Here is a 20,672-nt window from a genome sequence, read left to right as displayed (position 1 = left end):
GAGGAACTAGATACAGTGGTGAAACACCTGTAATTTTCAACTGCATCTCAGCACTGGTCAGCTTGAAAGCAGGAGGTCACATAAAATGGCAGCCGTCGAGGGATGCTGAACTATTCCTCTGACTGCCATTGCCTTTGTTTAGCCCTATTCTTAGATGTTTTCTTTCCCCAATGTTTCCCTAACTGTTCATTTCTACATTACAGTGGTACCTCGGGTTAAGTACTTAATTGGTTTGGAGGTCCATTCTTAACCTGAAACTGTTCTTAACCTGAAGCACCACTTTAGCTAATGGGGCCTCCTGCTGCTGGCCTGCCGCCAGAGCATGATTTCTGTTCTCATCCTGAAGCAAAGTTCTTTACCTGAAGCACTATTTCTGGGTTAGTGGAGTCTGTAACCTGAAGGGTATGTAACCTGAAGCGTATGTAACCTGAGGTACCACTGTACATTTGATCTTTCACATGACATGAAAGCCACTTCAGAAAACTAATAGAATATAGTGCATGTTTAACATGCACTGTCACGTTATTTTATTCTCGAAAAAAGTCTGCAGCTTTAATAACCTGGAAAATTGTGTGAGTAAAGTCACGAAATTTGGGACAGTATACCAGCACACAGTTATTTCCTTCAGTTTTTATGGGGAGATCATGTGCGGAACTGGTGATGGAGTGGCAAAATTGTCCAATGATGTTCATGATTGTGTCTCACCATGTACAACGTTCTGATATATTGGTCAAAAAGCTACAGTTCCATAATACAACTGGTACCACTTTGTGAAAGGAACACTAGAATATGGGGCAGAAGCACTAGCAATATAATCAGGGAAGTTAACACAATATTCCCCACATTTTTATGAATCCATGGTGTGTCCCTGTCTCTCTCTCTGGGCCTTTCCCCCTGTATGGATAAAATGCTAGGCACCAGTTTGTCCATCTTTGAGTTGCTGATCGATAAGGATTGTCAGTTTTCTCTGCTGAGTGATAAGGGTTCCCAACATTTCATTTCTTTGTTGGTAAAGATTTAATAAGGTCAAAAAGGCACTAAACAAAAAATAGCAATTAAAAATCAATAATAAGGTATCTTAGTCTTAAGTGTTCATTACAGTAGTCTTAAGTCATACGTGTTAAAGGAACTACAGTCATAACTCGGGTTAAATATGCTTCAGGTTGAGCGCTTTCAGGTTGCGCTCCATGGCGTTACTTCCGGGTTTTGCTGCTCATGCATGCGCAGACACTAAAAATGACACCACGTGCATGTGCGGAAGATGCGCAGACGTGGGTTACATTTGCTTCAGGATGCAACTGTACCACTGTAGATGATTTTATTTAAGAAACGCATAACCATTCATTCAGAAATACTTATTAGGTCATAATGTAAATAAGAACTCTTGAATCTTACATTAAAAATCAACTCAACAATTGCCAGTAATAAACCTATTAAGTAATAATAATAATAATAATAATTTATTATTTATACCCCGCCCATCTGGCTGGGCTTCCCCAGCCACTCTGGGCGGCTTCCAAAAAAATTATTAAAATACTGTACTACATCAAACATTAAAAGCCTCCCTAAACAGGGCCGCCTTCAGATGTCTTCTAAAAGTTTGGTAGTTGTTGTTCTCTTTGACATCTGGTGGGAGGGCATTCCACAGGGAGGGTGCCACTACCGAGAAGGCCCTCGGTGCTGGACCTCAGTGTCTGGGTAGAACGATGGGGGTGGAGACACTCCTTCAGATGTACTGGACCGAGGCCATTTAGGGCTTTAAAGGTCAGCACCAACACTTTGAATTGTGCTCGGAAACGTATTGGGAGCCAATGTAGGTCTTTCAAGACCGGTGTTATATGGTCTCGGCGGCTGCTCCCAGTCACCAGTCTAGCTGCCGCATTCTGGATTAGTTGTAGTTTCCGGGTCACCTTCAAAGGTAGCCCCACATAGAGCGCATTGCAGTAGTCCAAGCGAGAGATAACCAGAGCATGCACCACTCAGGCAAGGCAGTCTGCAGGCAGATAGGGTCTCAGCCTACGTACCAGATGGAGCTGGTAAACAGCTGCCCTGGACACAGATTTGACCTGTGCTTCCATGGACAGCTGTGAGTCCAAAATGACTCCCAGGCTGCGCACCTGGTTCTTCAGGGGCGCAGTTACCCCATTCAGGACCAGGGAATCCTCCACACCTGCCCGCCTCCTGTCCCCCAAAAACAGTACTTCTCTCTTGTCAGGATTCAACCTCAATCTGTTAGCCGCCATCCATCCTCCAACCGCCTCCAGACACTCACACAGGACCTTCACCGCCTTCACTGGTTCTGATTTAAAAGAGAGGTAGAGCTGGGTATCATCCACATACTGATGAACACCCAGCCCAAACCCCCTGATGATCTCTCCCAGCGGCTGCATGTAGATATTGAAAAGCATGGGGGAGAGGACAGAACCCTGAGGCACCCCACAAGTGAGAGCCCAGGGGTCTGAACACTCATCCCCCACCACCACTTTCTGAACACGACCCAGGAGGAAGGAGCGGAACCACTGTATGACAGTGCCCCCAGCTCCCAGCCCCTCAAGACGGTCCAGAAGGATGTTATGGTTGATGGTATCAAACGCCGCTGAGAGATCCAGCAGAACTAGGAAACAGTTCTCACCTTTGTCCCTAGCCCGCCGGAGATCATCAACCAGTGTGACCAAGGCAGTTTCAGTCCCATGATGAGGCCTGAATCCCAACTGGAAGGGATCCAAATGGTCCGCTTCTTCCAGGCGTGCCTGGAGTTGTTCAGCAACCACTCGCTCAATCACCTTGCCCAAGAATGGAAGATTTGAGACTGGGCGATAAGTTGGCTTATTTCAAGGCATTTTCTGTATTTTTTTCCTTTAGTATGTAAACCAGTTATCTAAAGAGTCCTTTTTTAGTTTTAGACTTCTCCCAAAGTCTCTTAAAGTAAGTTATTTCTTACATTAAAATCCTACGGGTGAAATCCAATATAGGACAAGGAGGTTCCTACATGTACCGCAAGTAGTCTCCTTCCTCTCCTCCCTACCTGCAGCCCCTCCAAACCCTTCCAAATCCTATCCAAGGGTCTGAGGGGCTGCAGCAGGGAGGAGAGGAGGGGGTAGTCCCATTGCACAAGAGGAAGCCAGTTTTGCTGGTGGATAGACGCATCGCTCTATGCCATGATTTTCTTTTGTTGGTAGTTGGTATCGGGCCACTAGCAAGGAGACTGCAATCAAGATTTTACCTATTATTTTGCAGCTCTTAATATGATTCGCATCACTGAGCTTGCCTAAAAGCAAACAAGATAGTCTCTTGGTGATTTACACCCTGTTATCTCTTTTGTATTTTCAAGCACATCTGCCTAGTGCTTTTATTATTTCCTTGCAATCCTGTGCTATCGTCCTTGCACCTCATATTATCTTCCTTGCAGGAGAATGCCATGGGAAGTTGATACATTTTTGTAGCCTTTGAGGAATATAATATAATAAATACAAGATCTTATAAAATATTATTTTGACTTCAGCATCCATTAAATAACTGGGCTCATCTCTGCATATAATGTTGCAGTGCAGAACTAAAATGACAATCTTGTTTTAAAAACAGCAACAACTATTTTTAATTCCACTTTCAACTTCTTGTGAGTCAGATAATAAATATTGATTTAAAAAAACCTTTTGAGACTGAGAATCAGCTAATATGCTTTTAAAACTTTGTATTGTGGTAGCAATGGTTTACGTGACACGGTAAGCACAACACCACAGTCCTGTTTTGATGCTGCATCATTTGTTCTAAGTCAAGGTTTGGTTTAATGTTGTGGCCAAACTCTTGCCTTACTAAGCACGAGGTGTAGCTAGGAACAGTGTGGTATGGGAGCAAAAGGTGACCTGGCAGAAGCAAAGTGGTGGCAAGCTCCTTTTCATGAGTGTGTCCATTTGCAAGGTCCCAGTAAGCCACAGTTTGGCTTACGGTGTGTGGATGCCAGGTAATTGTGTCAGAGGCGATTTTAGGGCAGTGCCCACACTGGGCATGCAGCCGAGCAGGGCGCCTTCTCAAAACCTGGTAGGCACTTAACAGGCTTTGGGAAGGCGAAAGGAGGACTCTAGGACCTTGCCAGAGCCCTCACACCTTCTTCCCAAAGCCCAGTGCCTCTTACGTAGCTTTAGGAAGGCGGGTCAAGGACTGGAGACAGTGTCAAATTTTCCTTTGCCCAGGGTGCCATATCACCAAGGTCTGCCCTTGGTGACCTAGATAGTGTCATCATACAGTTTAGTTGAGTTAGTAGGTGGCTCTGGACTTTGTTGTATCTGGATGAAGGCTTTGTTGCTGTTCTGTAACTGGAGACAAAGCTCCTATTTCACATTTCTATGCCTTTCATGAATAAAGGTAAATAAACCTTGGAAGAACTCTGCCTAGATCAGAACATCAGCTTTTGCCCTCTCCTGATTTCAGAAATATTGCCCCTCTGTGGATAAGACCAGGGCAGAACTTTCAGGGCTTGGTTGAGAGCCTGAAGGAACTTGGTAAGTTAGTAGAGGAGCCAAGGCAGAATCTGGTGAGCCATGTTTGGAGGCTGGAAGGAGTTTGAATCCCCCCACTTGAATCAGCAAAATACTGGCTGGCTGACCTATGAATAGCAGCAATAGTAATATTGCTAGTAGTAAATAGGTCCTGCGGGAACCTTATTTTCTGATTCCAAGTCCACACCATTCGCTAAGCTGCCTTGTTTTGGTTTAGCCATAGTTGGGGAATATAGAAAGGCCTTTCACTGACATGATCAGCCATCTTTTAGCCTAGCATATTATGGGCAAACCAGCTATTCACCACATAGGTGGGGCAAAGCAAGTAGGACACCAAGGTGTTTCTTTTTTTGCAAGTTGAGTATCTAGTTACCGCCCTTAAATTATTTTAATGCCTAAACGTGAATCGGAAAAACGAGTCACTAATGCCCAGTGCTTATTGTAGCTCCTTGTTGTGCTGTTTGGCCATTGCAGTGTTCAGAATGCTTATGATAATGTAGTGTTATATTGCTACATGACATTCATTTTTATTTTTAAACCAGCGAACACTGTTACACGTTAGTGCAGACCAGTAAAATGTGTGAGCAGCCATGTTGAATATTTAAAATGCTCAGCTTGGGTTGGCTGTTGCCCTTTTTGTTTGAAAAGCAAAGGGGCTTCCTTGAAGCACCCAAGTAAGTCTGCACAACTTGCAGCTTTCTAGGTTCAAGGTAGCCAACAGGGGGCAACTACTCTATAAACAGCCCCAACCAGCATGGCCAGTGGTCAGGATGACGCCATGTTGGCCGTCCCTGACATAAAGGACCAGCTGTTTGTGCAGCTGGTGGAGGAAGCTCAGCGAGCTTTTGTTTTAACATCACTGATCTGGACTCAGGCAGGCAATGCATTTTCTAGGATATTGGATGGGGTCAGTCCCCAGGGGCACTGTTGGGGCTAAGTTAACAGTTAAACGCTGGAGGCTGTGACTATTTGCATCTCTGGCTGCCAGTACAAAATTGTTCCATTGCCTCAGGCAGATCGGCTCAAGCAACCTTCTTGGGAAAGTGACCTTTCAGAGGCGGTTTGACTCTGCTTTTAGGGAGGAAAGAGGATGCATTTGTTTTTCATGGGCTTCTGGAATGAGGTAAATTTCAGAAGCACTGATATGTTGAGTGGTTGCAGCAGAAACAACAAAGGGGTCTGTGAAACTGTAGCATGTTTATTGTGCCATGATGTTTCATAAGCTGTGGCTTACTTCAACAAATGCTGAGGAGAAAACTTGCCATTGTAAATGGTAAAAGGTAAAGTTAAAGGGACCCCTGACCATTAGGTCCAGTCGTGGATGACTCTGGGGTTGCGGCGCTCATCTCGCTTTATTGGCCGAGAGAGCCGGTGTACAGCTTCCGGATCATGTGGCCAGCATGACTAAGCCGCTTCTGGCGAACCAGAGCAGCTCACGGAAACGCCATTTACCTTCCTGCTGGAGAGGTACATATTTATCTACTTGCACTTTGACGTGCTTTCTAACTGCTAGGTTGGTAGGAGCTGGGACCGAGCAACGGGAGCTCACCCTATCACAGGGATTCAAACCGCTGACCTTCTGATCAGCAAGCCCTAGGTTCTGTGGTTTAGACCACAGTGCCACCCATGTCCCTATTGCAAATGGTACACCCTTCCTTTTTCCATCACAGAGCTCAGGGTGGGCACATCCCATGCCCTCAGATCATGTTCTGGGTTAATCCCATCTCTCTCTCTCTTTTTCTGAAGTAAGGTCTGTTCAGACTTGCAGTAACCTCTTTGTTTTCAGACCCAAGTCTCAAATGCTGAAATGTTCTAAAATGCTGTAATCCACCCCCTTGATTTTATCATTTTATCTATTTGTAAACCACTCTGAGGGGTTTTTCTTTAAACAATCAAGCAGTGCATACATTTTATGAAATAAAATAAACAACCAAACTGAGCTAAATTTTGCGCCCGTGTGGTTAGAGGCATGCCAAGGAGTTTGTGCCAATGGATCCTGCAGTTGCTCCAGCTTCACTGGTCTGCTCCACTTCATCATAGATAAGATCCTGGGACTACCTGCCCTCTGTGAATTCTGTGGTTGCTATCCAGTAGTTCCAAAATTACTGCACCTAGTTGCACAAACAACCTTAGCATTTCTCCATTCTCACAGCTGAAATAGGTCCTTAGCCATTTTCTCTTACATATCTTATTGGCAAATTAGCAATAAAAGTTAAACTCTTCTGATTTATTTTCATTTCTGTGTGTTTCTGTTAACCACAGTAGCAAATATAATTGCTCCCAGGATTGACTTCTGCTAAATTTGTAAAATTAAGCATGCACAGTGGGCATGCAGTTTAATTTTCTAATGGATTTCTGAATCCACACCTTCAGAGAGACCTGTTTATTGGGAAGTACCACCTCTTGGCTCCCTTATTAAACTCTTAAGCTGGAAAAACCAACCAACCAACCTTCGTGCTGTATTTGCATTATTAAGAGCAAACACCATTGCTCTGTGAGATGTCAGGTGTTTGCTAGCTTCTCTCATTCCTTTCATAACACATTTCACTGCAGGGAAGGCAGAGACTCTCAAGGCTACATTTAATTTTGAACTAGTGTCCCTCAATCTGAAGTAATCAAGCCCTTATTATGAATCTTCAGCAGCCGGGGTTTTATAGTCTGTGTTTGTTTATGTAGTGGAAATGCAATTACAACGATATACTGTGTTTGGTGGCAGGGGAAAAGAAAGTCAGTGGTGCAATTTAATCTCCTCATCGCTGTTAAGCAGGAAATCCTAGGTACTTTGCCTTTGGAATAATAAAATGGGGTGGGGGGAGTTCCGGATATCAGCTTTTCTGCTTATCGAACCTCCTGTACCATAGCTGAGAGGTTCATAACCAACACGGAACCAGGATCTAAATCTTGCCAATGAGACAGGACCCTTGTTGGCCTCAGCCCAGCAGAGCAGCCCCAGTATACAGACACACATGTCCCTTTTGCCAGCAGTGGTAGGAGAAGGTGCCCCACGTGTTCTCAGGACGCCATCTGCTCTAAAGTTCAGGCTGCAGTCCGGAAATGAGAGCCCCATATGCGTGCTGGGCTCTGATTCACAGGCATTGCCTGTTTCTTTTCTGCCCAAGAGCTGGTCACACTTTACAGGAGTGTTTGCTATGCCTGTGCTCTTGAACCTCACAGGGAGCACCTAAAGTATACATTTAGATGTGCATCTCCCACTATGCATGGCCTGTAGTGATAGGTGGTAGCAATTTTAAAAAACCGAAACCTTTTCCTTCTTCTTTTGAATGTCCCGTAGCCCATAGATGAAAGACCAAGTTGAAATCAGGGCCCAGAAAACAGAGACATTTGGGGCCGCAGCACCATATTGAGTACTTCTACCATTGCTGGACTGGGGGGGGGGGTTAAAAGTTTACACCGCTGCCCACAGACTTGCCGGAGTGGTGTTAAAGTGGGAACCACAAGGACACTTTGCCCAGTTCGTCCGGAACCTGGTGCCATCCCCAATGCAGAAGATAGTTGTGACTTCCTAATATGTGCCTTCTGCATTGCCCCTCAATGTTCAGAGAGGTGTGTTTTCACACATTACTTGCCCCCCCCCCAGAGGACACCAGTGTGCGTGCAGCAGAAAGACTTCCTCCTGTAACCTGTGAACCAGCCTTCCCTCTCTCTTGAGGCAGACATCTCATTGCTGACTTAACCCATATACCTGTAAACTAATAAAGTTATCTCTCCTTGGGTGCAGAAACAGTTGTTAGGCATGATAAAGGCAGGGTGTGTAGATGAAGGTCTCTTCAAATAATATATTTAAAAGGCATATGTCTAAGATTTCCCCCCAAGTGCACATCTAGAAAAAGGAACGCAACAAAACGCTTTGAAAAGACATATCATACAGGTATGCTTCTCAGAGACTAACCCAGGTACGTTGCTGCGTAGCGTGTGAAATGGCCTTGGGTATTATGGGAAGAGCTTACGCTTGACCCAACACGGCCTGCACTTCCTGCAACTGAACAGCAAGCTACTGTGCTTTAAGCATTCAGAGTGAATTTTTTGGAACACTTTGCCAAGATTTGCATGAAAGAATGATCAGCTACTGTTTGTATCCTGCCAAGTAACAGTTTAAGGCTCCATTTGAGGCTGCACCGCTCTGGGCAATTAGGTAGCAACCTTCCTGAGGACACTTGTGGGCTTTAAGCAGGCGGTGGAGATATAAAGACAACGGGAAGAAGACTAAAGTGGTGCAAAGAATCAGGATAAAGGCTAGGCAAAAATATCTTTCATCTGACACCTAGTTTCTGTGTACATAAAATTATCGGGGAGGGGGCATTCCATAAAGTGCTTCCACTAGCCACAATCTGCAGTGGAACCGACCAAACACAGAGTTACTTCCTGAGTTAGAACATCGTCTTTAACCCACCCGAAAGCATTGTGGACCATGGTAGCCTTTTGATCCTGACTGTGGACAGTTCATTCTCTTTTTAAGGCAAGGCTCTAGCTTACAGAGACTTTTATATATGGAAAATGCTTAATTGGATTGTGCAGACACCTTCCCTTCTTCTGTACCCCACACTGGCTCTCTATGTTGTTCTTCTATATGCGTGATAATTTTATATTTAATAATGCTTTTCACCAATTTACTCAGCAGAGACCTTAAGCTAACAGGCCTGTAGTTTCTTATATCTTCCATAAATCCAAGACTCTCTAAGTACCCTATTTTCCAGTCCCTGATTTAGAGATGCCATCCCAGTTTCTGATTTGATCCCGGAATGTCCCACTTTTCCTTAGGATGTCCCTGTTTTCACTGGAGAAATGTTGGGGTTATCCGGCCCCCTAGCCAATTGAAGGCAATCTTGTATAGGGGAGGGTTTTTTCTAAATGTTTAATGTTTTATTATGTTTATTACATATGTTGGAAGCTGCCCAGAGTGGGTGGGGCACCCCAGTAAGATGCGTGGGGTATAAATAGTAAAATAATCATTATGGAAAGAGAAGTCACTATTTTCATCGGAGAAATGTTGGAGGGTATGAAATCCCTTTTTAAAAATACTGTTACATTGACCCCTTTCTAGTCCTCTTCTACGGATGCCATTCCTTGGGACAGGTTAAATATTTTTGTTAGATGATAAAACGTTTCACATTTGAGTTCTTTAAGATCTCTTAGGCAGAAACTACCCTCAGCATTTAGGTTGGGGGAGGGGAGGGGTGACAGTATGTCTCTAACGCTTAAACATTTAACCCGTGAAAATGACAAGTCTCAAGCAATCCCCAAGCTAGCACGATGTAAGGTACCAAAGACAGAAAAAGACAAGCATAAAAACTGCTTTCTAGACTCCCCATTACTATTTGATACTACAAGCCTGGTACAAACAAAAGGGGCAGAGGACCCACAGTTTATTTCCCTGTATTTTACTCACTTTTCAAAATGAAATTGAGAAGAATTTAATCTTAAGTAAATCACAAGCTGAAGTCATCCCCCATTTTCATTGACTCCCCAAAGAAAAGTTGGAATTGACTCATGTTTGCGTTTGTGGCACTTTGGGTTAATACATACCAGCATTTTCCATTGTGCATCTACCCTGGAGGCATGTTCTGTATTCTGCAATCAATAGTTCTCATTCAAGGTCCTGAGTCCGTTCCCCTCTCACCAGCTCTGCTGTTTTATTTTCATTGTTTTAGAATGAGGAAGAATAAGAGAGGAGGACAGAAGGAAATCACACAGTTTCCAGAAAATTTAGTGCCTTAATACTTACTCAGCCCATCATAAGATGACTAAGGTTAAAACCAATTCACCAGACATGTTTAAATCTTGTAATTCTGAAAGGCAAGGCAACGTAGGAAGTGCTTTGTTGTCGTTGTGTGCAGCCATTTAAGTTGCTTGATGTGAACTGCTCTTCAAATGTAGAACTTTTTCTTTTCATGCTGCGTTTTCTGACTCTGTAATGGATTGGCCATGATGTCTCTATTATTCTTTGCAAGAAACTGCCTCATTTTAAAGTCACTGTAAGCAACTCCTTCTTGGCATGCTCTGCCCTGCATTCAGAGGAGGGGAAATTGCAGGGAATGAAGGAGGATCAGGACTGAGAATTTGAGGAAAGGAACATGTGGGAGGAAGGCAGGAAGAAATTCAGCAGGGGAGCTAAGTGATCTGCCATCTCTTCATTGGGTTACATCCATCATGTCATGGCTGTGGCTCTAAAAGGAGTAAGGAGATTGATGGCCGCCATTTTATTGTCCAGTTGGGATTCCCCCACTTATCCCATTATGAGTTAATGCATCCTTCACCACTGATTGGGCCATCATTAAGGCTATATATGTCCTTCTGGGCCATATGTAAGGGCAATCTTCTTCAACCAGATGTTGTTTTCTGTCTTCAGATTTGTCCTTCACCCTAAGTTACAACGATATAGAATTACTATATTAAAACCAGTTAAAACCATTTACAGTCCGAAGAACAGGGTGAGTCCTAAAAATGTTGGGAATCTCAACTCCATCACCCATAGCCAGCATAGAGAGTGACCAAGAATGATGGGAGTTGTACTGCAACAACATCTAAAGGACACCCGACTGGGGAAGGTTGTGTTAGGGAACTGAACTCAGACATACACACATGAAATGAAGTTTCTCATTTGATAGCATTAAATGTATCGTGGCCACATAGAAATGCCTGCATACCGTCTCCTTTAGTCTTGTTTGGCTCTTGACCCACTCTGGACATCTTCTGCCATACTAGGATTTTATAACTCTAATTTTCCTTGCTCCTGTATCATATTGGGATTTCTGAAGGACAGTTTACCCACTTCATACTCCTAAGCCTCTTTTCCCTGGGCCGAGACCTAGGCAAAAAGAGTAGTTTAGGTGCTGTCAGACTCTTTCCTATATGCATTTTGGTTGCTGTCTTCTGTGAGGTGGGTAGATGCAGGGAAATGGGAATGAGCAGCTAGGGTAAGTAGAGGGAGAGAGACTGACAAAGCAGAGAGGAAGATGTTGAAGAACCCCTTGCGTCTTGCTTCATGTGGGTAAAGCCAATGCTGGTTGACCCCTCTTTGCACTTGGCTGATTCAGACAGCATCCCTATTCAATAATTTGCTGGCCCGGGCTCTAGATCCTTGTAGCTGTTTACATAAGGCTTTGATTGGCAGTCCAAGCAGGCAGAAGAAGTACAGACTCTGGGGGGTAATTGCCGATGGATACTATGGGCCTCGTGGAATCCAGCACTCAACAACCTGGAGCATCTTGTGATAATGCTCCTGGCCTTTGTGGATCAGGCTGCTGATGGGATTTTTCTCACCAAGAAAACACATTATCATATAGGAGTGGGAACAGAGTAAGAACTGTGAACCTGAAGGGTATTTAGTCACACCAGTTTATCTTCTCTGCCTCCCAGTGCTGCTTGTTATTCCTCTCCATTCAATTGGTCTTGCCCATTCAACACAATCAAGCTGTTTATAAAGGCTTTTAAAGAAAATTAAAATTAAAAAAATGCAGCCCCAGATAATTCTATTTTTTTCCTTTTCAGATAATGGTTCTGGATCAGGAGAAGGGGGTGAGTATTGCTGATATTTTTGTTCTTTTGTGTGAATGCAGGATCCTAGCTGGAAATGTTTACATGTACTGCAGAAAAACGCAACTACATGGATTGCTTTTCCTTGGCAAAAGGTGATTTCTGAAAAGTTTGTAAACAATTCAACCATTTCCTTGAAAAATACAAGTCAGGAGCCTTAACTTTTTTTAAAAAAAAGTCATGTCATTCAATAGCCAAAATTAAGCATTGTTCAATGAGAGATTAAGCAACTGCTTAAATTATTCCTATTAAAATAAAAGTTTCATAACTTTTACTGGATTCTGCCCTTTGTTTTTCTATCAGTGATGCACCAATATGTGTACTAAAAAGCCCTCCCCAACTGCCTCAGGTGGTACCCACCCAAGGGGCAGCACCCCGTTCCACCTCCCAGTTCACAGCTGGTCTCCCCAGCCTTTAGGGGTAGAGGAGTCAGTGGCAAAGCTCTGTGGAATACCCCCCCCTTCTGCAAGAGGGGAAGCGTTCTGCCTCTCAGCTTTGCCTGCCTTTTGGGTGGGGGGCTTTGCACTGGATTCTAATGAAGAGAGGAGCCAATGCAAAGCCCTGCTGCCAGGGGGAGGAGGGGGGATCTGGAAAAGACACCCCTCCCCCACAGTCAGTGGAGATTTGTCCTTATGGAGTTTGCCCACCACCCCATCACAGGGGCAGCAGCAGGCATTTTGCCCCTGGTGCAATATATGCACAAATGAGAAAAACCTCAGATATCAATCAGTGTTACCTCTTAACTCTGTATCACGCTAATGGATGGAATTTCAACTTTTGCTGGATGAGAGAGCAAATTAACTTCTTAGGTTGTTTTGTTTTGTTTTGGGAGAGCCCACAGCTCAGCGGAATAGTGCATGTGTTGCATGACTTTAATCAGAGTATCTACATTTAAAATGGACCTTGGCTAGCACAGCTGGGAAAGCTGAGTCCTCAGAGAGCCCCTGCCAGCTATAGAAGACAATAGGCTGGAGTGGACTGATAATTTAACTCAGTTTAAGCTGTCAGTTCATATATTTCTAAGGAAGGTATGAATGATTATTGTGTGTGTCTGGGTTTTCCTGCAGCCATTTCTTACCTGGATGTGTCTTCTTGTTCCTTAAAAACCACAATTAAACAATTTGTGGCCTTTTAAACTGTGTGCCTGTAGTATAGGGTATTGTTTTGCTTGTTAGAATTTTATGTATTTGGTATTTTTATATTGTAAACTGCCCCATGGTCCTTGGCTGAAGGTTTTAGTAGTTTAACAAATAAAACAGCTGAAGTTTTACCTGGGCTTCAATTCTCTACCCCCTTCCTGGGAGTCAACCCCTACTAAGCTCAGTGGGCCTTACGCCTGACATGTAAACTTGTGCTGTTGGCAATCCAAATGGCCTGCAAAACTGCTAATCTTTGTTGATGGGTCCACTCTGTAGTAGCTCACTAGCCTGGTGTCATGCTAGTGTTTGCTGTTGTTGTGATCAGGTGAGTGCCTTGAGCACTGCCTGAGCAGTCACACTACTGTGGGGTGGATTGCTCCTTTAATTCGTTGCTTTCCATAGTTGATGGCGTGACCAGGCCATGCTCTGGTTTATAGCTAGTGCCTCTGAAATGTTCGTGGAGATAGAAGGCGTAACACTCTGCTGTCATGCTTTTTGTCACCTTGGGAGTGACGAGAGTCCTCGAATGCCCAGACTCATCAACTAGCCACTGTCGGGTTCCTTACCACTACCACATGGGAAGGAATGCCAAAAATCCTCCTCAATATCAGGACAGTTACGTAGAACATGGCTGGAGTACACAGCTAATCTTCTAGCTCTAGGCAAGTGAGGTATGATGGGAGAGAGTGAGCCCCTACTAAACTCTTGTCTCCATGGGACAACATGGGAGTTTTTCTTCTCACTGGCAGTCATTTGATTGGCACTCTTCCCAGCCCTTTAGCCAGGAGTTGTTATCTCCAGTCTTACCATAGCTATTTTCAGGCACACTGGTCATGGTAAGGAAGCGTGGGGCAGTACCTCACGTCACTGTGGATCAGCCCAGCTGGTATTGGCTAGGAACTCTAAAATGCTCCAAAAATTATGGGGTGGGAGGCAGCTTCAAAGCCATATGTTGCAATCCTGAGGAAGGACCAGCCACAAGTAATGTCTAGATTGATCAGACTTAACCAAGACTGCTCACCTCTACTGTAACGTATATTGATCAGACTTAGCCAAGGCTGATCACAGCCATCCTATATTGATCAGACTTCTCCCAAACACAGAACAACAAGGAACACAGTGCATTAAATGTTACAGATGACCTCAGAGAATCATCCTAGTCCAATTGTGCATCTCTGCTCCCAGCAGGCTGAAGGAGTGTGCATGATGGGACAGAAGCCTCTTTCACAGCTGCAGGGCTGTTAAGAGAGGATGAATCTCCAGGATGCAACCTGTTCAGTGCTTCCTCAATGGAGTAATGGCTAATTGCCATGCAGTTTCATTTCTTATTCTTTTTGTTTAACACTAACCACAGTGAATGCTTGTTTACCTAAACAAAGTTTAAATTAGGCACCTTTAAAAAAAAAACCACCCATATTTAATTGTGGACAGATGGCAATTGATTAGTCTAGGCTTTCAAGCTAGGGAAATGGCATGCTTGCAATACAGATCGTCATGTTAATTATTATTGAAATAATTTGTTTCAGAGTCCCTCTTTCCAAAATTTGGTTGTTAAAGTATGGTGGTGATTAAAGTCCCTGGCAGATTGCTTTTAGTAATTAATAAATTGATAATCAGTATGCACTATTCAGCTAACTGCCACCTGTCTGTTACGCACAACAGTTGATTGTGGCAGTTACAGGTTGGGATTGGTATAATTCCAAGCATATATGCAAATTTGAAATTGTACCTTTTCCACTGTGTCCTCCACATGAGTTGTATAATTTTATTATTCATTTTTTTGAATCTGAACCAGTGATACAACTGGCCAAATTTGTACACCCCGCTAATTTAGTGTGATGTACATGAGCAGGGGGACGCGGGTGGCACTGTGGTCTAAACCACCAAGCCTCTTGGGCTTGCCGATCAGAAGGTCGGCGGTTCGAATCCCCATGACAGGGTGAGCTCCCGTAGTTCAGTCTCTGCTCCTGCCAACCTAGCAGTTCGAAAGCACGTCAAAGTGCAAGTAGATAAATAGGTACCGCTCCGGCGGGAAGGTAAACGGCGTTTCTGTGCACTGCTCTGGTTCACCAGAAGTGGCTTAGTCATGCTGGCCACATGACCCAGAAGTTGTCTGTGGACAAACGCCGGCTCCTCGGCCTATAGAACGAGATGAGCGCCCCAACCCCAATGTCATCCGCGACTGGACCTAATGGTCAGGGGTCCCTTTACCTTTACCTTTACATGAGCAGGAATGAGCCGCAGTGCGTCTTGGGCTCAGGTGCTTGCTTTTCGCTTTCACACTTTGTTTTTTTGTCTCATATGACAAAAATTTGACTAATATTAACTGCTTTTAGTTTCAAGCAAGCTGACTTCCAGTTGTGGATTCTGAAGTTGACTGGCAGCAACTAACCATAGTTAGGGTTAACCACAATTCTGGATCCAGACAAAACAGCAAACTGTGGTTAACTAAATATGGAAGCTGTGCCTTCTACTGAATCAAAGCATTGGTCAGTATTGTCTATATTTACCTGAAATGCCACATTTCCAAGGCAGGGGTCTGGAGATTTATCCTGGGACATTCTGCATGCAAAGCAGATGGTCTACCAGTGAACTGTAGTCTTTCCTCTGTGGCTGTACCAATGAGCTACTGCAAAAGCTTCTGAGTTCCTCCTTTTAGATACTTGAGAGGAGAGAGGACACACCCAGGTCTGAGGCTTGCTGCAGCCCATGCACATTCCAGTACAATTTAAACCATGGTTTAGTGTGACATGATCACTGCCTCAGATTAATGTATAGGGGAGCTGGTGTAGTACAGTGGCCAAGAGTGGCAAATGTGGAAGATGCCAATTCAGAAATGTGCCATTGCTACAAACTCACTTAAGTGGCTTCAGACAAGCCGCACTTTCAGGCTCCCACCCAGTTTGCCAACTTGAGCTCATTGCAGAAAAGGCAGAATATAAATGTTACAAATAAATAACTTTTTTTAAAAAAAAAAAGTAACATGGGAATAATGACACTTGCCTACATTACAAAATTGCTGTAAGTATTGTAAGATAATTTATGTGAAACATTTTGAGCACTCAAAGATGTTTAACAATGGTAGTGATAAATATTTCAAACACTGAAATACCAGTTTTTATCAGTCATGCTTGTGCTGGTGTAAATCTGGCATTTGCAAGGTGCTTTCTGCATAAAGAGCTTCTCAGGTGTTTGTGGTTTCATTCAGCACGCCCAAGCTTAGTTCTGTCCCCAACCCCTGGTTTATAAAGCAAAAGCACTTGCTGCTTTTGGATAATAACAACCTGGCATCCATTGTATTCTTGGATATTTGACTGCAGAGGAAAACTTCAGTATAGCGATCAATTTGCAGTAATATATGCATGTGAAACATTTCCATTTTGTCATTCGGAACGGCAGCAAATTCAGATATTTAGATTAGGTAGCTACCGTAGAGTAAATTGCATCTGCTGTGTACCAGCATGCAGGTTTTTTTTATCTCCAGTGGCAAAAAGTTTGAGTATACAAATCTTGTAGCAAATGTTGTGAGCTGGTGTAGTATGGCGGAAAGAGCAATTGGGTAGAGAGGTGTGGGGTCAGCCCCCCCCAGTTGGGTCATGAGGCTCACTGGGCTGGCTGTGGGTTAGTTGCCATGTCTCAGTCTCATCAGACACCTTGTGAGGACAAAACAGGATGACTCCATGCAAGCCGCTTTCAAGGGAAAGTGTCAATAATATGAAACTGTGTTCTCTCTTGCTGTTGTTTTATTTTTATTTAATTAAACAATACTTTGTGTTGGCTTGATCTTGCTCTAGAATATGAAGGATCTGGAACTGAAGTTCAAAGAAAACATTCCAAGTGTGGCGTTTGCAAGTATAGGGCTGAGTGTGATGAAGATGCAGAAAATGTTGGGTAAGTAATGATAATGAGGAGGAGGAGGTGGAGGAGGAAGATGTAGATGATGTATTTGTTGTATCCCATCCATCTGACTGGGTTGTCCGAGCCACTCTGGGCAGCTTCCGACATAAAACACAGAAACACAACAACACAACAGAACATCACACATAAGGGGGACAAGTGACTCTTAGGGGGCTGTGTGTTGGGGGAGCCATTTGTAGCTTCACGGCCATATGTCCTTGAGACAACTTGGGGGGGGACGGTCATAGGCCAAAGTGGATGCAGGCAGTGGCGTAGTGTGGGGGGTGCAGGGGGGCCGGCCGCACCGGGCGCAACATCTGGGGCTTAGGGTTAGGGGGCGCAAATCCACGGGTTAGGGGGTGCAAATTACTTGCCTTGCCCCGGGTGCTGACAACCCACGCTACGCCACTGGATGCAGGAAATGGCTATGTTACTTACCTTTGAACAGTACGCTTTATTCCAGCCATGCAAAAGTCAAATGTTCACCTATATTTAGAGAACATATGCTTTCCCACAGTCTATTGAGGCATGCAGCCATTATGGTGGAGCAGCCTCAGCTCTGCATTCTGGGTTTAAAAGCATCCTTAGAAAAGGTTGCAAACTTGCATTTTTCATTCTAAGCAGTATTCTGTAATTAGACTGTCAGAGGTACCACAGCACATTACATTCAGCACAGAAATATACACAACTTTATCACTTCTATTATCTCGGCAGATTTTTTTTCCTTTTGGTGCTTTCTTTTAATGTTTATTGGGCTGATTAAGAGAAAGATGTGAATTTTGAGCAGGTGGTTGTCATGAGCTGCACAGCACGGCTGGAAAATTAACATTTGGATAGATTCAAATTAGTACAGTATGTGACATTCCTGCATATAAATATGTGAACAATTCCTGCTGAGAAAATATCTCTAAATTATAATTCATCCCTGTTTTTTTATTTCATAAATAAATAAATAAATGATAACGTGGGAGAAAGGAAATAACTTCCATCAAGATCCTCCAAATACACAGAAGAAGCATCTTGATAATGTGTATTTCTTTAAAAAAAATCTCCCTTATTATTGTTGGCATCCATCTGTCTTGAGAGACAATGGAGTATGCCTCCAGGGGTGAAGTCAAACCTCTGCATTATTTGCACCAAAGTCACCTCCCTGGGGCACAAGCCTGGGCAGGGTATATGGAGGTCCTGGGCTGCCCAGAAGACAAGAACCCCTCTCTTGGACTCATTGATGTGGTCCAAAAGAAAGCAGAGCAATACATTTGGCACTACCTTGGCTGCAGGAGTTGCCAGAAAGAGTTATGCGAGGGGCCATCCAACAGTCTTAGAGATTCCACTCTGGATTTGTGTAGGGTTTACTCTTCAGCTTTTTTTGCAAGGCAGCAGAGGCTTAGGATCAGAGCTACCTGATCAGGGCTACCTTCCCAGGTCGACGGGCCCCATCTGCTCCTGACTTCCCTCTACAGCACATGCAGAAACCACCTTCTTGACCGTTGGATCCACTGTTGGATTGCATTATTTTCAGTATTATGAGAGTGATGATCTGGTTTTCCTAACATTTATTTTAAGTGCAATCCAACAGAACCCTTCCCCTCCAGCTGCATGCCCACATCAACCTGCATAACAATTCCAACCATAGCATGTACCACAACCGGACAGCTGTCCTTGGGCCACACTATGAATTTTGGATTTAGGGATAGCAGAGGTGTGAGTTTTTCCAAGTGGAGTTTGATAATGAAAACAGGAAAGAGAAATTGGGAGAGAAATATTGCCAGCAGATAAAGTAATGTAGCTTTGTCTGCTACCAATTGCGTGGCTAGTCATTTCAGATCAATAAATTCAGCCTTCCCGACCATAATTCAACCATAACATGTGCCCAGAGGTCAGCTCCTGCTTGTCCTGTTCAAATTGGGGTGGAGAGGGTGCCGTTTGCAGTAGAGAAGCTTTGCTCATTAATTGGTATTTATCTACAACTGTCTCCTGCCAGCTTTGTTTTTCCAAACGTATATAGAGTTAACGTTTCAGACATGGCTTTGGAGCTGTAGGGAAGTACTAGTAATTTGTGTGGTTACGCACACATAACTAGGTGCACTTAATCCTACTTCTCTTGATCTAGAGATCTTCAAGCGTAGTTAACGGAAATTTTATTCAAACATTGCCAGCAGTGGTGTAGCTGCTGCTACACAACTCTAATTGCATTTGAAGGAACATGTGGATGAGGCTGGTGGTTATGTGGTTATTTTGGCAGTATAACAACAGCATAGGATGCAAGCATGCCATTGACTCCTATCCTTCTGGTCCTTCCAGTGTTCTGCAGAGCTGCATAGGAAGAAACTTACAAATAAGGTCTGAGCATCTTTCTCTCTCTCAGTCCTTTACCTGCAATGAATTCTCCCTCCTTGATGGAAGTAGAGGTTTTGGAAGGAGCTATTTCATGACTAGAGCGACAAAATCTTTAAATGTGTGCAGAAGTGTATGCTAAGAATTAGGTTTCCTAGCAAAGTATTATGGTAAATCAGGTGCTTCCCTGTTTTGCTTTGACACATGTTATTTTCCAGGCATGCCCTAAAATTGTCTAAGATATTTGATTTTCTATTTTTCAAGTGCAAGGAGGTTTTTCAAAATATGATTAACATGATCACAGACTGAGCAGATAAATGATCTAGATTTTTTTAATCACTGAAACAAATGCCACTTGATATAGACTTGCTAAAGCATTACCGGAACTTAAGAGCCACTGGGATTTGGTTTGCTTTCTGCATCTATATTTTAAAAAAACCCAGCTGTGCAAAGAACAATGGCATCACATCTTCCTACCGCACTCCTGAACACTAATGTAAATATGTTAAGTTTTGTAAGTGTCTCTGGATGTTCTTATGTAGAGTGTTGGCTTGGTTACAAAAGCAAAAAGTGCAATGTCTGACATATACAAAAGCCAAACAAATGGCTCTGCTCCAATGAACTGTGCAAACAATCCCACACGTGAAAGGTCTCTTTGGGCTTTGTGTTTCTCAAACATCAACACCCCCCCCCAATGTTGGCTAATAAGATCATTCTTGAAAATGAGGAGGCTCGCAAAAGAAGCTTGCGATGTGATATGGCATGGGAGTCTTGTTCAAAAGGTGGAATCCAGACATCCCACTGGATATACCAGAGGACAGTCATCAAAGCATGCATGTCTGTATGTGAACTAGGCCATAGATTTCTCTGGTCAGTTGGGAAATGCTCACAGATTTTGGGATGCCCCAGAAACCCAAGGACTTGACTCATGCTGGCATCTGTTTAGAGATCCTCTCACATAGCTGTTTCCTGCTGAATGGATGGAAGAGTGCTATGAGCTTTGATGGTGTTAATCCATTAGGAGGTGAGGGTGCCAAGTAACCAAGACTTCTACCCACAAAACAAGTTGATAAGCATTGTCAGAGCTAAACATTTCGATATTTGGGGGGTGGGTGCACCCAGTTTGTTAGAACTAGAAGTACCACGTGTGGAATGCAGCTTTCCCCTCTGACTGACAGAGGGCTGTGGGGCCTTATTCAGAAATGGTCGACCTGAACTTCAGTGTCCCTTCAGTAATGAAGCTGAGTGG

At 43.8% G+C, this 20,672-nt stretch overlaps 1 protein-coding gene across 1 annotated transcript in view; it reads left to right on the top strand.

Moving 5' to 3' along the window:
• The window catches only part of TMEFF1 (transmembrane protein with EGF like and two follistatin like domains 1), a 70,893-nt gene that overhangs the window by 31,265 nt on the left and 18,956 nt on the right, over positions 1–20,672 (top strand). Inside the window, exons 4-5 of the mRNA XM_083624669.1 lie at positions 12,006–12,032; positions 16,984–17,080. Of these exons, the coding sequence (XP_083480795.1) occupies positions 12,006–12,032; positions 16,984–17,080 (124 nt within the window). The remainder of the gene's footprint in view (positions 1–12,005; positions 12,033–16,983; positions 17,081–20,672) is intronic.

The sequence above is a fragment of the Podarcis filfolensis genome (assembly GCF_964270895.1).
Source record: "Podarcis filfolensis genome assembly, chromosome: 7".
Taxonomy (NCBI): Eukaryota; Metazoa; Chordata; class Lepidosauria; order Squamata; family Lacertidae; genus Podarcis; species Podarcis filfolensis.
Note: the sequence above shows the minus strand (reverse complement) of the source record. Positions and strands in the feature narration are given on the sequence as shown.